General features: G+C 28.8%; 3 protein-coding genes and 1 long non-coding RNA gene across 10 annotated transcripts; 3 read left to right on the forward strand and 1 right to left on the reverse strand.

Annotated features, from left to right (window-relative positions):
- Positions 1-1377: 1377 nt before the first annotated feature.
- On the forward strand, positions 1378-3194 carry LOC149888600 (uncharacterized). The gene is made up of 2 exons (XR_016452714.1): positions 1378-1557; positions 1686-3194. It is a non-coding gene; the product is annotated as an uncharacterized LOC149888600 (long non-coding RNA).
- On the reverse strand, positions 1736-3215 carry LOC145189113 (uncharacterized). 3 transcript variants are annotated; one of them, XM_090088176.1, is made up of 4 exons: positions 2693-3215; positions 2364-2519; positions 1992-2059; positions 1736-1909 (listed from the first exon to the last, which is right to left on the reverse strand). In XM_090088176.1, the coding sequence occupies exons 1-2, from the start codon at positions 3066-3068 to the stop codon at positions 2452-2454; spliced, it is 444 nt and encodes a 147-aa protein (XP_089944302.1). In that variant the 5' UTR covers positions 3069-3215; the 3' UTR covers positions 1736-1909; positions 1992-2059; positions 2364-2451. The 3 variants fall into 3 exon arrangements, with proteins under 3 accessions (XP_089944302.1, XP_089944303.1, XP_089944301.1); XM_090088177.1 differs by having other exon boundaries at positions 1992-2077; XM_090088175.1 differs by having other exon boundaries at positions 1992-2519.
- A 1646-nt stretch (positions 3216-4861) lies between these two features.
- On the forward strand, positions 4862-6218 carry LOC149888601 (uncharacterized). Its single transcript, XM_090089098.1, has 2 exons — positions 4862-5007; positions 5561-6218. Exons 1-2 carry the CDS (start codon positions 4862-4864, stop codon positions 6216-6218), a joined length of 804 nt encoding a protein of 267 aa, XP_089945224.1.
- A 5105-nt stretch (positions 6219-11323) lies between these two features.
- Positions 11324-15974, forward strand: LOC149888602 (uncharacterized). 5 transcript variants are annotated; one of them, XM_090089349.1, is made up of 6 exons: positions 11324-13776; positions 13960-14084; positions 14855-15028; positions 15206-15270; positions 15491-15582; positions 15824-15974. In XM_090089349.1, the coding sequence occupies exon 1, from the start codon at positions 11446-11448 to the stop codon at positions 12451-12453; it is 1008 nt and encodes a 335-aa protein (XP_089945475.1). In that variant the 5' UTR covers positions 11324-11445; the 3' UTR covers positions 12454-13776; positions 13960-14084; positions 14855-15028; positions 15206-15270; positions 15491-15582; positions 15824-15974. The 5 variants fall into 5 exon arrangements, with proteins under 5 accessions (XP_089945475.1, XP_089945476.1, XP_089945477.1 ...); XM_090089352.1 differs by having other exon boundaries at positions 13179-13686; positions 14019-14084; XM_090089350.1 differs by lacking the exon at positions 13960-14084 and having other exon boundaries at positions 11324-12748.
- Positions 15975-17070: the final 1096 nt, after the last annotated feature.

Below are 17070 nucleotides of genomic sequence, written 5' to 3' on the forward strand. Positions count from 1 at the left end.
ATATTTTCTCATTAACTCTTTATGTAATTCATCAAGCAATTGAGATTTGGTTTCCTTATCTATATGTTCACTCCATTCTTTTGTTTTAAGATCCTCATAAAATTTTTTATCGAGCTTGGACCAGGTCCAGTAAAATTATGCCAGTAAATGCATTTGAAATGGTAGCTTGTTATTAACAGAGCTTAATATTATTCCATCTCAGCCTTTGGAGAGCTTCTCACCGTGACTCTTTTAATGTTTTTTTGCAAACCGAGTTTTTACAGGGTGACCACAAAGTATCCGCACAGATAAAGAGCTTAATAAAAAGCATGTAGAAAGTATTTGGAACACAAATTTTATTTTAAAACATTTATTGAACTATAACAATTATGATTCAAAGATTGAATTCGAATTTTCCTCCATCAGCAAAATAACAGGCCTGTAGGCGTCTCGGGAATGCTTCGACGGTGGCGAGCAAGTAGGCAGGGTCCAGAGAATCCCAAGCTTTCAGTAGTGATTTTTTTAAACTTTCAATATTTTTATGCGGCTTTTGGCATGCCTTTCCTTCTAGGACGCTCCAGACTGAGAAATCCATCGGGTTAAGATCGGGGCTCGATGGCGGCCATTGAGAAAAGTTGATAAAATCAGGAAAAGTTGCCGCACAAAAATCCTGAACTGTCTTCTTTTTATGGGCTGGAGCTCCATCTTGCATGAACGTCCAAATACGATTTCCAAGTTCTTTTTGAGCCCAAGGAACAATTTATAAGTAAATAAATAAGAAAATAAATAAGAAAATACATAAGTGCTTTTATGCTTATATTTTCACAAGATGAAACCGTCTCGTGTGCGGATACTTTGTGGTCACCCTGTATACTAACAGATTCTTTACATTTTTCTCCTTTCTTTTTAAAACGATTTTTGGAAAGTGTAAACTCATCACCATTATATTCAACTTTTTTACATTTCATTTAATAGATTTTTACATATAAACCAGAGCCGTAACCACAATTTTAATATTTGGAGGCCTGGGGTTCCTTTAGCTTAGAAGGGAATGGGGGTTATGGTCAAGAAAAAATGCGAAAATAATAAATTTAGAATAACTAAAACAAACTTTTTAAAATTAATTTTCAAGGAAATGTATATCAAATAACCATCAAACACCTTTTAAAATATCTAAAAATTATATAATAAAAAATTTAAAATGCACATTTATTAACAAATCCTTTGTGATCTCGGCAAATTCAATTTTATCAACTGCTTCCTTGTGAATATGAAGAAAAAGCAAGTTGTTCAGACGGGAATCTGTTGTGGTCAATTGAGTGGTCAATTGAAGATAGATTTTAAGTCTTTTCAAGCGGAGTTGGCATGACGAGAATTAGCTTTACAATCCTTCCCAGCAAACACTCCGTGCTTGGGCCATGCAAGGCCCACCATCGGCACCACGATTGGCCCACCATCGGCAAACGAGCATGGACCAAGCTTGGTCTTGCTCACCGTATAATGCATGGACCATGCATGGCAGCCGTTTTTCGAACGGCGTTTATCCAGTATTAAGCCGTTGATCATTTAATGGGTTAAGTACGTTTTGTTTTTCTCATCTATTATTATTTTTGTTAATGACAAACTAAGCGAACGCAACATTTCAAACTTACCTGAAATTATAAATTTGACGGGATTATTTTAAAATAATTTAACATTGTATTTAGACTGAGTTAAATACTCCAAATATATTGTGGATTTAGCAAGACGTTGTAAGTTAGCAAATATTTTATATTTCAATCAAAGTTCATTAAAATATACATATAAAAGTTTAAGATTTGAGAAGGGTTAAAACTCGACCATCATTTCCATTCGGTGCTTGAACAAACTAACGATTGATACTTCTCAATATCAAATTTTACTGTAATCCTTTTCGTCTTTTAAACGGCATCTGATAAATTTTAAATAAAATATTTAAACCATTCATCACATAATTACAAGCAAATAAATGCATATTGAAGTACTACACTTACTTTTTAAAAACTAGCTCACTCATAGTATCGTATGATCGACTTTACATCATTTCTACCAAATAAACGAGCTAAACAAATTTACATTCCTTAAAAAGAAAAAAAGATAAGAGGAGATAAACTTTCCATAAAGGAAAGATTTCTAGGTATTAGTTAATTATGTTGTAAACAATACATAAAATAATACTATATAAAAGCATATGGAAAACCATAATAAACTAATGGCAGTGGTGTAGTCATGGAGTTCTGGGCGCAGTTCAATAAAAAGTAAAATAGAGAGCTTTCCTTGTTATAAATTGTTATAAATTAATGCACTAAATCTACAACTACACTACTAACTAATGGCATGAGTTTTCTAAATTTTGGAGCACTTACTGAATAAACACAAAAATAAATTGCCATCCACTTGTACAGAGCCAATCCAATGCTTTTGCATGACCACTATTTCTATCTTGAGCTTACATCAGGCAGCATTTGATACACCTCTCAACTTCTGCATTACTCGCACCTTTCTCATAATTTCAAACGCAACTGTTAAATTTAAAATAAGATGTTTAGATGTGATCTACTTAATTAACTCAAAATAAATGTCAGTTAGAATTCAAATATTAAAAATTTTGTAACCAAAAAATATTTCTTGTCTCAAGTAAAAATTCTAAATACAGTGCTATATGGATATATTAAAACAAACTTTGTTAGCTTACCAAAATAATATAAGAACTCCTTCCATCTAATACGATCAAATCCAGTCATGGAGACTAAAAGAATTATCATATATGGTTGACTTCTTTTTAAAGAATATTTCTTAATCATCCAGATGAAAACTACATTGCTGCTTTCTTCATCTGATTGTAAAATTAAATTTGATTTGCTCTTTAAAAAATGTTCCATTTTGGAATTTTGATTGCAAGTGGTATTATTTTTATCTTCAATTACATCTGTAATGGAACTGTTGCATGATGAACTAACATGTGACAATTTTAATAAAGTATTCTGAAAGTTATTTAAACCCATTTTACTTTTGTTTTCTTCAAACTCTTTTATTCCAAGATTCTTCAAAGTCAACTGTTCATATATCATATTGTTTACTTTATTTATTTCAACAATAACTTTTCTTCTTTTTGTCCAGGATGAACATTCATTTTTTCTTTAGATGCTCATGAAAAAAGTATAAAAAAGATTTTTTTTTTTTTTTTTTATCTAAATGATAAAATAGTATTAGTTTCTTTAAACTATTATCTTATGCTAAAACGTATAATATAACATGTGTATATATATATATATATATATATATATATATATATATATATATATATATATATATATATATATATATATATATATATATTTATATAAGTTATAAGGTAAGGTAAAAGGTTATATAAAGTATACAATAAGGTAATGTTACAAAATGGTAATAAACTTATTAAATAAGTTATAATAAGTGTATATAAGTTAAAATTAATATAAATAACAGATAGAAAAAATAAAAATTTTAAAATTATTTATATTTTCTTTTTAAAAATATTATAGTAAAACAATCGGCAGTAATAAATGTCTATTTATTTATAATAAATAAATGTAAATAATAATAAAATCTAAATAATACACAAAGATTATAATAAAACAAAAAAATATTTACTTACAATTTAAACAAAGTTAAAAATAAGAACCCATACTAGTAAAATTTTGAACATAATTACGATTGGTAACTGAAAACAAATTTATAAGACAGAAATCAAAACTTAAAACTTGATAAGTGGAAGCAAATTTTTTCTAAAAGTTACGCATGCGCAATTGCAAGACTTTTTTTTCGTCGCAAGCTTGCATTAAGATTGGCACAAGATTGGCACAAGATTGGCAAGATCGGCACGGTGGTGCCGATCATAAAACAGTCATGGTTAAGCGTTGGATTATGAACGGCACCACCGTGCCACTAGTGCCAATCATAATCCAATGAAAAACGTGCATGGCCCAAGCACGGAGAGTTTGCTGGGTTGTAACTTCTGTAAGTAAAGCCTTTTTGGATTTATCCAAAATCTTGAGAAACGAGATGAGAACTTGGATAGTCAATTTTTTGGTGTCCTAAGCAAAAATTTTTGCAGAAGGGCAATTTGTATTTTAGCTAAAGATTGGTTAATATTTTGGCTGTAAAAGCGACAAACTGATTGCAAATGACTTTCCCAGCTTTCCCTTTTTATAGACTTTTATAGACTTTCCCTTTTTACAGAAAAACTTCCTGAAGATCGAAAAAAATTGTATAATCAGGTTGATCAAATCTCTGTTTGATAAAGCTGATAATAAGATCGAAAGCTTCAAAATACAATTGGCGGAAACATTCTTTTGGTGAATCGTGGAAGTAATAATTTTTTTTGTTGGTTAACGGTTTTTTGTTTTAACGGTTTTTTAACATTTTCCTTTCTCTCGGGAGTTTAGAATTAGCAACGCCTCTTAAGTTTTCCGTTCCAAAAACGATTCTTAAATTTCGTCGCTTCGGGATTTTGCTAAAACATTGACGATTTAATCCTACTTTTATGTTGGGGTCCAAACGGACCACACGAGTAGTTTGTTTTTGCATTATATATTTATGTAGTTAGTATTTTTTTTCAAAATTTTATGTATCTGTTAAATATCAGAAGATGTACAAACATTTTTTGAATATTGCTTCCTTTTTTTAGTTATTTTTAAAATACACATCAATGATGCTGTGGTCCATATGGACCCCAATATAGTTTTTCTTATAAACTGAATTGCTTTTCATAACTTATGGTTTTAAAAACTGTTTTTATTTTTTTATTTGTAACTCAATCTTTTTCTTTGATATTTTTAGATAAATTAGTAAAATTTAGATTTCATAACAAATGTTGGAACTTATGGCTGAAAATAAAAAAAGCGTTTGTATTGCATACACTGCTGAACAGGCTCAGGAACTATTGTTTGCATCACTTGATAGAGATCCATCAAGTGAAGAAGAGACAGCTCAAAATATACTAAGTTATCAGATGATGCTGATTTTCAAGTAGATACTCCTACAATTTCAAAAGTAGAGAATAAGTCAACACCAGTATTAGGAGCTAGAAGATGTAGAACTCGTGGTGGAGTTAGAGGCACAAGCAGCATTTATGGTAAAAATATCAAAGGGAGAATAAGTTATACAAATCAGGTATTATAAAGAGGATATACAGTGTCTCAAAAAATTATCCGACCAAACAAGTTTTTCCCAAAAAAAAATGTTTACGCTCTAAATTATACTAAAAACAATGAGTAGCGATACTTACTTTGTCTGTCATTTTAATTCTATTGGGAATAGTATGTTATTTAGCGTTCATATTTTTTGATTCATGCTTCAGTTGGTTTATTATTTGTCCTGAGAGGAACTTAGTATTGAATAGGCTTGTAAAAAAATTATCCGACCAAGTGATATTTAGGTAAGTTTAATTAATTTTATGTGAAATTTGTTGAAATATTTTAGCAAATTTTTATACAATTAATGAAATTGCATAACAAAAAACTGTTTTTTTGTAGTAAAAAAAAAAATTATGTATAAAAAAAAGGTTTCATGTTTTTTTAAGTAAAATAGTGGGAGGTAAACGTCACTGGACTGTTTCTCAGAGAAATTTAGCTGTTGATCTAGTCAATCAGGGTAAAACCTATCGTCAGGTGCAGCAAGAGACTGGAATTTCTCATAATACAGTATCCGACATAATGAAGAAATATAATTTGATCGGAACAACAGCCACAAAAGAAGGGCAGGGTCGCAAAAAAAAGACTTCTAAGAGTTTTGATGGAAACTTAATTATACAAGTCAAGAAAAATCGCTTCATTTCTGCTCGAAAACTGGTTGAGCAAGCTGAAGAGAATTATGGAATCAAATTATCCCATCAGACAATCAGAAATCGTATCCGAGACCAGGGATTTCAAGGACGACTTGTGCGTAATAAACCATATTTGAGTAAGAAACACATGAAAAGAAGATTGGATTTTGCTAAGAAGTTTAAAAACATGCCGTTAAGTTTCTGGAAAAAGATCCTGTGGAGCGACGAATCGAAATTCAACTTAAAGTCATCTGATGGAGCCCAAAAAGTTTGGAGAAAAGCCGGAGAAGCCTACAAATTAAGTTGCGTGAGAGGAACTGTCAAGTATGGCGGCGGTAACGTGATGGTATGGGGTTCAATGGCTTGGAACCCCATACCATCACGTTACCGCCGCCATACTTTACTGATACTTTAATGGATCAGGTGCAATACAGAAACATATTAAGGCAAAATTTGAAGTCATCTGCTCGAAAACTTCGGCTAGGATCTGATTTTACATTTCAGCAAGATAACGATCCTAAGCATAGTGCCACTAAAACCAAGGAGTGGTTTTCTGAAAATAATGTTGAGGTCTTGGAATGGCCCGCACAATCACCGGACCTTAATCCCATTGAACATTTGTGGGAAATTTTAGACCGAAAAATTGGAGATCGGTCATTTTCCAAAAAAGTGGCAATTGAAGAAGCCTGGGAAAAGATTCAACCAGAAGAAACAAAATCTTTAGTTGAATCAATGCCTAGACGTCTAGAAGCTGTAATCCAAGTAAAGGGAGGCCCAACAAAGTATTAAAATAATTGTTTTGTTATATAATAACTTGTTATGAAACAAACAATGTGTTTGGTCGAATATTTTTTTGACAATAAAAAAACGACCTAAGTTCCTTTATTTTAAGACTTAAAACTTTGTGATTCATATTTTACATTAAAATAAATAAAATCTATTTAAAAACATGTTCTTTTATTTTCATTAATCTTGAGTTTACCAAAAAAGTCTAAATTTATGAAAATACAGCACTTTTTTTAGGAAAAATATTTTAAAAAGTGTTTGGTTGGATAATTTGTTGAGACACTGTATACATAATGACAGATCTGGGGAAATAAGTCCAGGTAAAACTAATGAAATAGTTGAAACTGAAATGGAGGTTAGCAATACAACAAATGTTTATAAGTGCCCAAAAAGTAATGAAATATGGCAAAAACAAAGACTAAACAGTTCTAAAAGTTGAGTTGTGAGCATTTTCATACCATTTCAAGAGTTTTGAGATTTCACGACAAAGCAACTCGATTATTAAGATGCAGCAATGACAAATTTGCTCCTATTCGTGAGGTTTTTGACATTTGGGTACAAACACTTTCAAATAGTTTTAGACCATATAAAAATGATACTGTTGATGAACAGCTGGTTCCATTTTGTGGACGTTGTTCCTTTAGAAAATATATAAAATACAAACGAGCTGAATATGGGTTACAGCTATGGTTATTGTGTGATTCTAGTTCCGGCTATGTCTTAAATGCACAAATTTATACTGGTGGTGTTCATGGGGATGGCCCAGAAAGAAATCAAGGGCAACGAATAGTGCATGATCTAGTTGAAGTCATAAAGGATCTGGAAGAAATGTTACACTAGACACCTTTTTCACATCAGTAACACTTGCACAAGAACTTTTGGAGAAAAAATTAAGTCTAGTTGTAACAATGCGCAAAAAAAAAAAAAAAAATTCCTACAGATTTTTTACCTGCTCGAACACGAGAAGTCTACTCATTATTGTTTGGTCACCAAGAACAATTATTTTTGGTCTCATATGTTACAAAGAAAGGAAAGTCAGTCATTCTGCTGAGTAGCAATCATTGTGATTCAGAGTTATCGAACTGCCCTGACAAAAAACCACAGATAACTCTGGACTATAAGTCAACGAAAGGGGGAGTAGATACTCTTGACAAAATGGTCTATACTTTTTCTACAAAGAGAATGACCCGCAGGTAATTATAAATATAGCAATACCCTATTGTTTTTAAAAGAACTCGGTAAATCTCAAAATGAGTCATTAATTTTACTAAGTAATGATTGCTTTTAAAATACGCTCTATTTTACAATTTTTTTTCTAAATCATTTTTTTAAACAAATTATTTAAAACATAAGTTATTATTTCTTAAAAAATTGTAGCTAAAATTTTAAATAAAGTTAAAGCTAACATTTTAAAAACTTTCTCCCAACGTTTAAACTTGGAGATAGAACAAAATAATTCTAACCTCGCGATATGCTAAATAAAAATATCGCGATATGCTAAATAACAAATGCATAAATTGACAACAGTTGCAGTTTAAACGTACTTTGTTAAGTTTTTAAATGCATAAATATGTAATACATAATACATAAATTTATATAAATATATAAATATGTAAATATATAATAATATAAATATATAAATATGTAAATATATAGTAATATAAATATATAAATATAAAATATATAAATATAAAATATATAAATATAAAATATACAAATATAAAATATATAAATATAAAATATATAAATATAAAATATATAAATATAAAATATATAAATATAAAATATATAAATATAAAATATATAAATATAAAATATATAAATATAAAATATATAAATATCAAATATATAAATATCAAATATATAAATATCAAATATATAAATATCAAATATATAAATATCAAATATATAAATATCAAATATATAAATATCAAATATATAAATATCAAATATATAAATATCAAATATATAAATATAAAATACTTCATTCTACTTTTGTAATACCACATTCCTAATGAAAAACATAACTTAAAAAAGTTGATATAAGCTTCAATGATTTTAGGAGGAAATCAGTTGCTTATTGTTGCTAAATTCTTCAAACTAGAGTTTACTACGTAAACCCTTTTAAAGTAGATGGAAGGAAAAAAGCCAGAGAGTGGATCACTAGTGGAAATATTAATGGTTTATGAATGTTTTTTAGGCTGGGTTTTTGAAATTACAGAAACCTTCTCGACAGATTGTGATGTATTAAGAACGCAAAGTAATTAACGATTAAATATGATGTAATCGGTTTATTTGTTGTTTCTTTTGATATAAATCACTGTGCAAGTCATCCCAAAGTTATCACCTCGCTAATCCAACAATTGCAATTAACTGAAATATTAAATGCCTTTATGGAGTTTGTGGTTATGTCAACAGTAATCAGTGGGAATGCTCTTATGAAATACATGAGATTTTATGTTGATAGATTTTCCGACATAATTGTTTTCAAGTATTAAAGACACATATAAAATTAATATAACTGAAAAGTAAGTTAGTTAAGCAGCAGAAAAGTTAGGTAAGCAGCAGAGATCATTCTTTGAAACTCTCATTAAATATGCTCGCAATCAAAATAAAGCGACTTTCAACAATAATAAACTGTTTAGTTTATAAGCAGTCCAGTGTTATTGATTCTAAGGTGTAAAGGCTTCTATGTCTTTCTAACGGGTGTCTAGACGCAGTTTTTAGATAATGTATCAAAACTATTAAAACTTCTCATAAGAACTTGAGCCCCAATGGTTTATTACTTTGACAATTATGTTTCATATTTCTAAAGGAAAACGCCAATTTTTTGTTAAAAGGATTTACCAAAGTAAATCAAGAAGAAGGGAAAAAAAAAAAATGTGTGCTGCATGCGCCTCTTTGACTACAGTTTTTTGTTATATTAAAGTGAATGTTTTTATTGTGCTTACTTTTTTATGTTGTAAAAAAACGAGATCTCTTGTTGAAATACTTAGTTCTTCTTCTTAATCTTATTCGTAGTAACTGGATCCCTAAAGTCAAAATTTATTTAATGAGTATGATAGGAAAACTAAATTTATTTACTGTTCTAGTATTTTAGGTTAATTGAGATTTTAAAAAATAACATTATAAAACTTTTTAAATGTGTCTCTGTTTTACTAAACCTATTGAAACATAAGAAGTGTGCTTGTCTTTACAGAAGTTCAACCCAAAGCTCACCATTAAGTAAAATGTAGTAATTTAAAAACTAATCTATCAATTAAAAAATAAAAATTTGCAGACTTCATGACTTTAGTGTTAAAAATGCATTTTATCCGCTGTCCAACAACAAGAAAAAAAGAAGTAAATGGGACCATTAGTTTTTTTATTTTTTTGCAGTTTTATTGTTTTTACTTTCAACATCGACAGAAAATATGACTAGAAAACAAATGAAAAGAAAATATCAGTTGACCAGAGATACAGAGCGTAGTCTAGTTCCTGTGGTGTGGTTTAGTTGTTATTATAACTTCTTTAAAATGTGTAATACTAGGAATATTTTCAACAGTTTTCCAACTTTGATACGGAAAGTCTTGCTGTAAAACTTCAACACCTTTTCTCCGGGAATATTATTTTATATACACCAAGGCCTCCTAAAGATCCACAACAAAAAATTTTGAAATTTTCAAAGTAATTATTTTTTTGTTTGTTTGTTTTTTTGAAAATCATGTTATGTTACGTACATTTTTTATGCATTTGCGTTTTTTTTTTATTTTGGTTAAAAAAAATTAACCCTTTTAATATATAACTAGGATACATTAGTTTAGTAAAATAAAAAAATTAGCAATAGTTAATGCATGTAAAAAGTAAACGCTCTTTTACTATCAAAAGTTCATGTTATCTTTGACCTTCTTTTGTTGTTGTTTTTTTATTGACCCCCAGAAAAAGAAGTCCCTCATACACGTTTACGAGCATTGATAAGCTTGACTTTGAATTAAAGTTGAATTATGCTTTAAACTTAAAATTTAAATCAAACGTTCATAATCTATCACGTTCAAACTTAAAATTTAAATCAAACGTTCATAATCACGTTCAATTCTATTCAACTTCAATTCAATAAATGTTGTGATTTTAATAAAACATTGAATTGAGTTTTGTTGTTCAAACTCCTCTATTTCGCACAGTCTTAAATTCTACGCCATTTAAATTAGTAAGCAAAAACTTCAATTTTATCAAACCCATGGTTGTTATGTTCTTGGTAACTATTTACAATTCCTACAGCTAAATACGTCGAATAATATTTTGAATAGTTATAATAATTATTATGTATCAAAAAATTCAATTCGTTTGTAAAAATAGAACGAAAATATTTTCATTCTATAATAATTTTCGATTTAACTTTAAATTAGTTCGAAAAATTATCGCTTTTATTCAGTTTTCATTCTTAAAAATAATTTTCGTTCTCGTTTTCTTTCAAGCTCACGAAACTATCACTTGAGTTGAAACCTAAAGACGTGAAAAATATACTACAATCTAAATGTTAATTCTTATTATTAGGGAACATTATTATAATTATAAAAAGTTTGAAAATATCCCAGCGGGCACAAGAACATTCAATGTATGTACATTGTACGTCCAAACGTCGTTCGTCCGTTCTCGGACTAGAAATGAACCTTCAAATTTTTTTAAATAGTAGTACCAAAATAGCAACTAAACTTCAAATATATATATACTGAATGTTACTAAAAAAACAAAATTTAGCATTATCAACTATTATGTATTTTCACATGAAAATTGAAAGCGGACATCTTATCTAAATAACGTGGTGTTTTTTTTTAAGATTCAGCATAACTCACATTTGAAATTCAGTTTTTGTTTAAATGGCATCCTATGTAAAAAAATGGAAAGGTATCAATAGAAAAGTAAATGCATTTTTAGATTCACCAAATGAGGATGAGACAGTTGTTGAACAGCATGTTATTGATTTTTCTCTCCTTACAGAAAAATCAACATCGCCTGGTTCTACAACAGTTTCATCTTCATTTGATGACTTATGCTCAGAGAATAGTAACAAAGAATTATTGGAGAGTATAAGTATGTCAGACAATATTTTTTTATGTGATAATGCTTACTTAACTGATGGCTATTATCCGAACAGTAGTGAATCTGACAGTAACAAAACAGATTGTTACAGTAGTAATGATTCTAATGAGGGTGAAATGTCATCATTAAATAATGAGCTTGCTCAATGTGCAATTAGAAATTGTTGGACTTGTTCATCTGTTAATGAACTTTTATCTATCTTTCGTGAAAATGGTTCTTCTCTTCCTAAAGATGCAAGGACTCTTTTTAAAACACCAAGAAAAATACCAACAGAAAGAAAATGTGGTGGGGATTATGCATATTATGGAATATATAAAGGAATTAAAAGTGTTCTAAGTGAAAAAAATGTTGTTGGTAATATCAAGTTGTCAATAAATATTGATGGAATTCCTCTTTTTAAATCATTAAGTATGCAGATTTGGCCAATTCTTGCATGCTTTGATAATTCTGATATATTTATTGTTGCTATCTTTTATGGTGATCATAAACCAGATAATATTAATGAATATTTGTTAGATTTTGTTAACGAATGGAATGAATTAAGACACACTGGCATTATGTTCAATGGAGACCAGCTAAGCATAGAGATTAAATCTTTTGTTTGTGATGCACTTTCCAGAGCCTTTTTAAAGTGTATAGTCCCTCATTCCAGTTATTATTCCTGTGAAAGGTGCATTATTCATGGAACACATGAAGAAAGAGTGGTATTTAATGAAGATGAACACTTTCAATTGAGAGATAAAATTACTTTTGAACAGTTTGGATATCACAATAGTCATCAATGATCAATGTCACCTTTAATTGGAATAGGAATTGATTGCATTTACTCTTTCACACTAGATTACATGCATCTTGTATGTTTAGGTGTAATGCGTCGCATCTTAAATTATCTGAAAAAAGGACCAGGTGGGAAAATATCTGCTGCTCAAATTTCAGAAGTATCTCAAGTATTGGTTGGTAATAATAGATGTATACCAAGTGAGTTTGCTCGGCAACCTAGAAGTTTAAATGCCTTGGATAGATGGAAAGAGACAGAATTTAGACAATTTTTGTTATATACTGGTTCAGTTGCATTAAGAGGTATAGTATCAAAGAAGTTGTATGTACATTTTTTGGTCCTAAGTATTGCAATGACCATATTATTAGAGGATGATGACCATCTACGTGTTCCATATTTAGATTATGCAAGTGATTTGCTAAAGTATTTTGTGAATGAAGCTAAACATATATATGGCAACACATTTACAGTGCATAATCTTTTGCACTTAGTTGATGATTGTCGTAATCATTCATGTTCTCTTAACAGAATATCGTGTTTTCCTTTTGAAAACTTTCTTCAAAGAATGAAAAGGAACATACGGAATTCTCTAAAAAAGTTTGAAAACGACAATCTGAGTACCAACATTTTTTTGGAAAATTACCTAAAAAAACTTTAGAAACTAAAGTTTCAGCTAACAGAAAAGATTGTTTGTTTTTTGCTCCATAACTCTTCTATTGCTTTTGTAAAGGCTAAGAACAATAATGGTACCTTTCAATGTAATGTTATTGCTACTAAATATTTAGACAACGTCTTTGATACTCCAGCTCCATCATTGCAGTTTAACATATCATTGTTTCACACCAAACATTTTAATAAAGTTGTTCAAAAAACATTAAGTTGTGCAGATTTTCAAAGGAAATGTGTTTGTTTGAATGAAAAAAGAGGTTTATCAATATTTCCATTACTGAACAATAATGAAAGAATTTAATTTAATTTTTTTTCTGAACTTGATATGTAGATCTATAAATTAGTTTACTTATATAAACAGTTGGGAGAAAAACTCCTTTCCGTGTCTAGAACTCTTTTATATTTGTTTTTATTATGATATAAAACCGCTTTAGCTTCTATTATAGTAAAATAAGTATGTCTTGGTGCAGAGCAGTATGGTTGGAAGGGTCAGTTGAAGAAGAGCTGACAATCCCTTCAGTGTGGATTGAAGGAACTCCAAATGAAAAGCGTTTTGTACGATGGCCTAAAGGTATTAATGTTTTAAAAGCATGTAAACAGCAGCTAATACCTCAGAGTGATTGGTTTTGCTTTCCGCTCCTTAAGGAAAAGTGTCGTCATAGTAAGTATTGTGATATTGATATTTTCTCGATCCCATTTATATGTAAATGATCTATAAAATTTATATATATATATATGTATATATATGTATATACACACACACACACACACACACACACACACACACACACACACACACACACACACACATACATTCAATTACATGTATCAATAAAAAATTTAGATGACAGAGCAGTATGTGAAGCTTTTGATTTCACAAGTGAAATCAAAAAGAATCTGAAGCACCTTCAAATAAGAAAGAAGTTGAAAATCAGAACATGACTAAAACTCGAAAGATAAATATAATACGTATGCTCTATTGTTTAATTGATTTATGTTGTTTGCACTTTTTTTGTTTTCAAATTTGTAATATATATATATATATATATATATATATATATATATATATATATATATATATATATATATATATATATATATATATATATATATTAAAGATTTATATATATTGAGAATATTTTTATTTATTTAGCTACATGTCCTAAAAAGCCCACTTTTAACAGAGTTAGGTCTCGATCTCCTTTTAATGTATCTTCCCATACATTAAAAGGTGCAAGTTCTAGAACTGAATGTCTAGATTTCCTCTTCCTGTTTTCATTTTTATTTTTTTTTTAATTTTAGTTTTAAAAAAAAAGCCAATAAACAAAAGACATATTGTAAATATTTATATAAAAATAAGCCATTAAGTTGTTATTGTTTTATTGTTAAATTTTTTGTATTCAACCTTATTTAATTTCTATTAAATCTTAGCCACAACAGCATCACAGCTGTTACACAAATTTGCAATACAATTCAGATTATATCTGGAAAGATAAAAATGCAAGGAGCATAAAATATTTAATCAAATTACATATTGTTATGATGAGCACTCATGAATTGTTCAAATTCCATAATTATTTTTTTTTTATAGCAAAAGGTACTCTCCTGATATGCAATTAAAGCCAAAATTTTAGTATTTCCTTAGTATTTCAAGGTTCAATCCGATAATTTTTTTGATGTTTATGTGATTAATATTAATATGATAAACGTCTTTAGAACAATTCAATGTTTATTTTCAGAGTTCCAATATAAAGTAATTCATTTGCTCACACAAATTCTTGAAGAGCAGTGCAAGATTGGGGCACACTATGAACCAGAGCCATTCTTCATATCATGTGAAGAAATTTGATAATTTAGAAGAATTTGAAAAGTTTGATGAGGAACTTTCTGATGTAATAAAATATCAGCTTCTAGTAAGTGATAATGTATGTATGTATGTATGTATGTATGTATGTATGTATGTATGTATGTATGTATGTATGTATGTATGTATGTATGTATGTATGTATGTATGTATGTATATGCTTTAATAAGAAAAATTTCTAATATGTAATAATGTGTATTATAATAATGTATCATATTAATTTAAGAAAAAACAATTAACAATGGTTGGTAGCAGTTCCTGTCATGCAAATGTCAAAGCCATCCTCTTAATGTAAGTTTGTTAAATATTGTTCTTTAAAACCTTAGTTGTTAATACCTTGTTTAAAATCTTAGCTATATAAAATTATTTCTTTGCCTTTAAAAAATTTACTGATATCAATATTTTATCATATTTTTAAAAAATAAAATGACGTGAAAAAACAGGTCATTTTTAGTTCAAATTATCCAAATGCTGTAAGAAATTTTATCTTAAAACAAAATTTATAAAATAGGCTTATGACCAACAAGTTGATGGCTTGTTACAACATGTAGGGTAAACACAAGAAAGCCCTCAAGAAAACAAACATTATAAGAGTAATTACGGGTACATTATTTTCACATTTTTAATGTATTTATTAATAAAAATGGTCTATTTAGTTTTGAGAAAGTATTAACAATTTAACAAAGTTTAAATATATTTTAAAGATATGCTCGGTCCTTTGGATATATTTGATGTCTTATATAATTAGGCAAGTTAACTTGTTCTCATCTTAAAGAAAAGTAAAATTTCGTTTAAAATTTTACTTGTTTATAATCAGTTAGTATGTAATTATTTTATATTTTAGATTCTATGACGAAGTACACTATAAATGAAGTGCACCATTCAATTGGTAATGTTCTGAAACGTGCTCCTGACAGAAAAGATGGTGGTGGTCGTGGTGGTGGTAAAGCTGTTTTAGAGGAAGACTTTTTCCATAATAAATCTTTATGATCCCACATGAGTTGTTTTATTTATTTTTATTTGTGTGAGTCATTTTACATTAGTCAAGTAAAAGAAAAATTAAAAAATAAAGGTTCTTTACTCAAAATATAATACAATACAGATATAATAAATAAAATATAATACAAGAATGGTTTAATTTGCCTTTGTTACTTTTGTTCCAAATAGGCTCAAAATCTGTTTTTTTCGTATATACGATAACGTACAATAAACGATCTTATTGGACATATGTCTAAAAGATCGTAAACTGTACGTTCTAATTCGGAAGTCTTTCAGTAAATCCATTATGAACCAAAATCGAGCTTAAAATTTACGTACAATTTGGACCGAAATTGTAAGTCCAATTTGAATATACATTGTACGTTCAAATTTGGACGTCATTCAGTATTTCCAATCTGAACCAAAACTGAACTAAAATTGTACGTTCCGTCCGGACGTACAATGTATGTACAATGAACGTACCCGTGCCCGCTGGGTAGCCGAGTGCTTCGACACTCAATTTTAAAAAAAATTCAAATAAATAACTGTGCAGATCACGAGCCATTAACATATTTACTTTAATTTTTGAATTCTTTCTCACGCTGCTAGAAATTAAAAACAGCTTTTCATTCTTTTTTAATTCAAACTAGCTTTTTAAGCTATCTTTGTAGGTTAGATGGTACAAGGAAAAAAATTCTTTTCATTATGAAAGTCATGACATTAATTAGTTTTTAGGCAGTTGTGTGATTGACTACTATAGTCAGTAGTATTATATAGTATACCTTTATTACGAGCAGTAATAATTTTCTTGATGCTTGGAAGGCAGTTATAACTAACCTTTATGTTGTTCCGGTTAAAAAACTGTGAAACTTATGACCTTTAGGATAGCATTTATCAATTAAACTAAAAAGTATCTCTTTTTGTTCGAAAATTATTTTTTCTATTAAATTATATACAACAGCTTTAACAAAGCTATTAAATTATATACAACAGCTTTAACAAAGCTATTAAATTATATACAACAGCTTTAACAAAGCTATTAAATTATATACAACAGCTTTAACAAAGCTATTAAATTATATACAACAGCTTTAACAAAGCTATTAAATTATA

This window comes from Hydra viridissima, unplaced genomic scaffold, assembly GCF_058129835.1.
Source record: "Hydra viridissima isolate aposymbiotic clone 2 unplaced genomic scaffold, HvirCarnegie_v1 scaffold_5, whole genome shotgun sequence".
Lineage (NCBI taxonomy): Eukaryota > Metazoa > Cnidaria > Hydrozoa > Anthoathecata > Hydridae > Hydra > Hydra viridissima.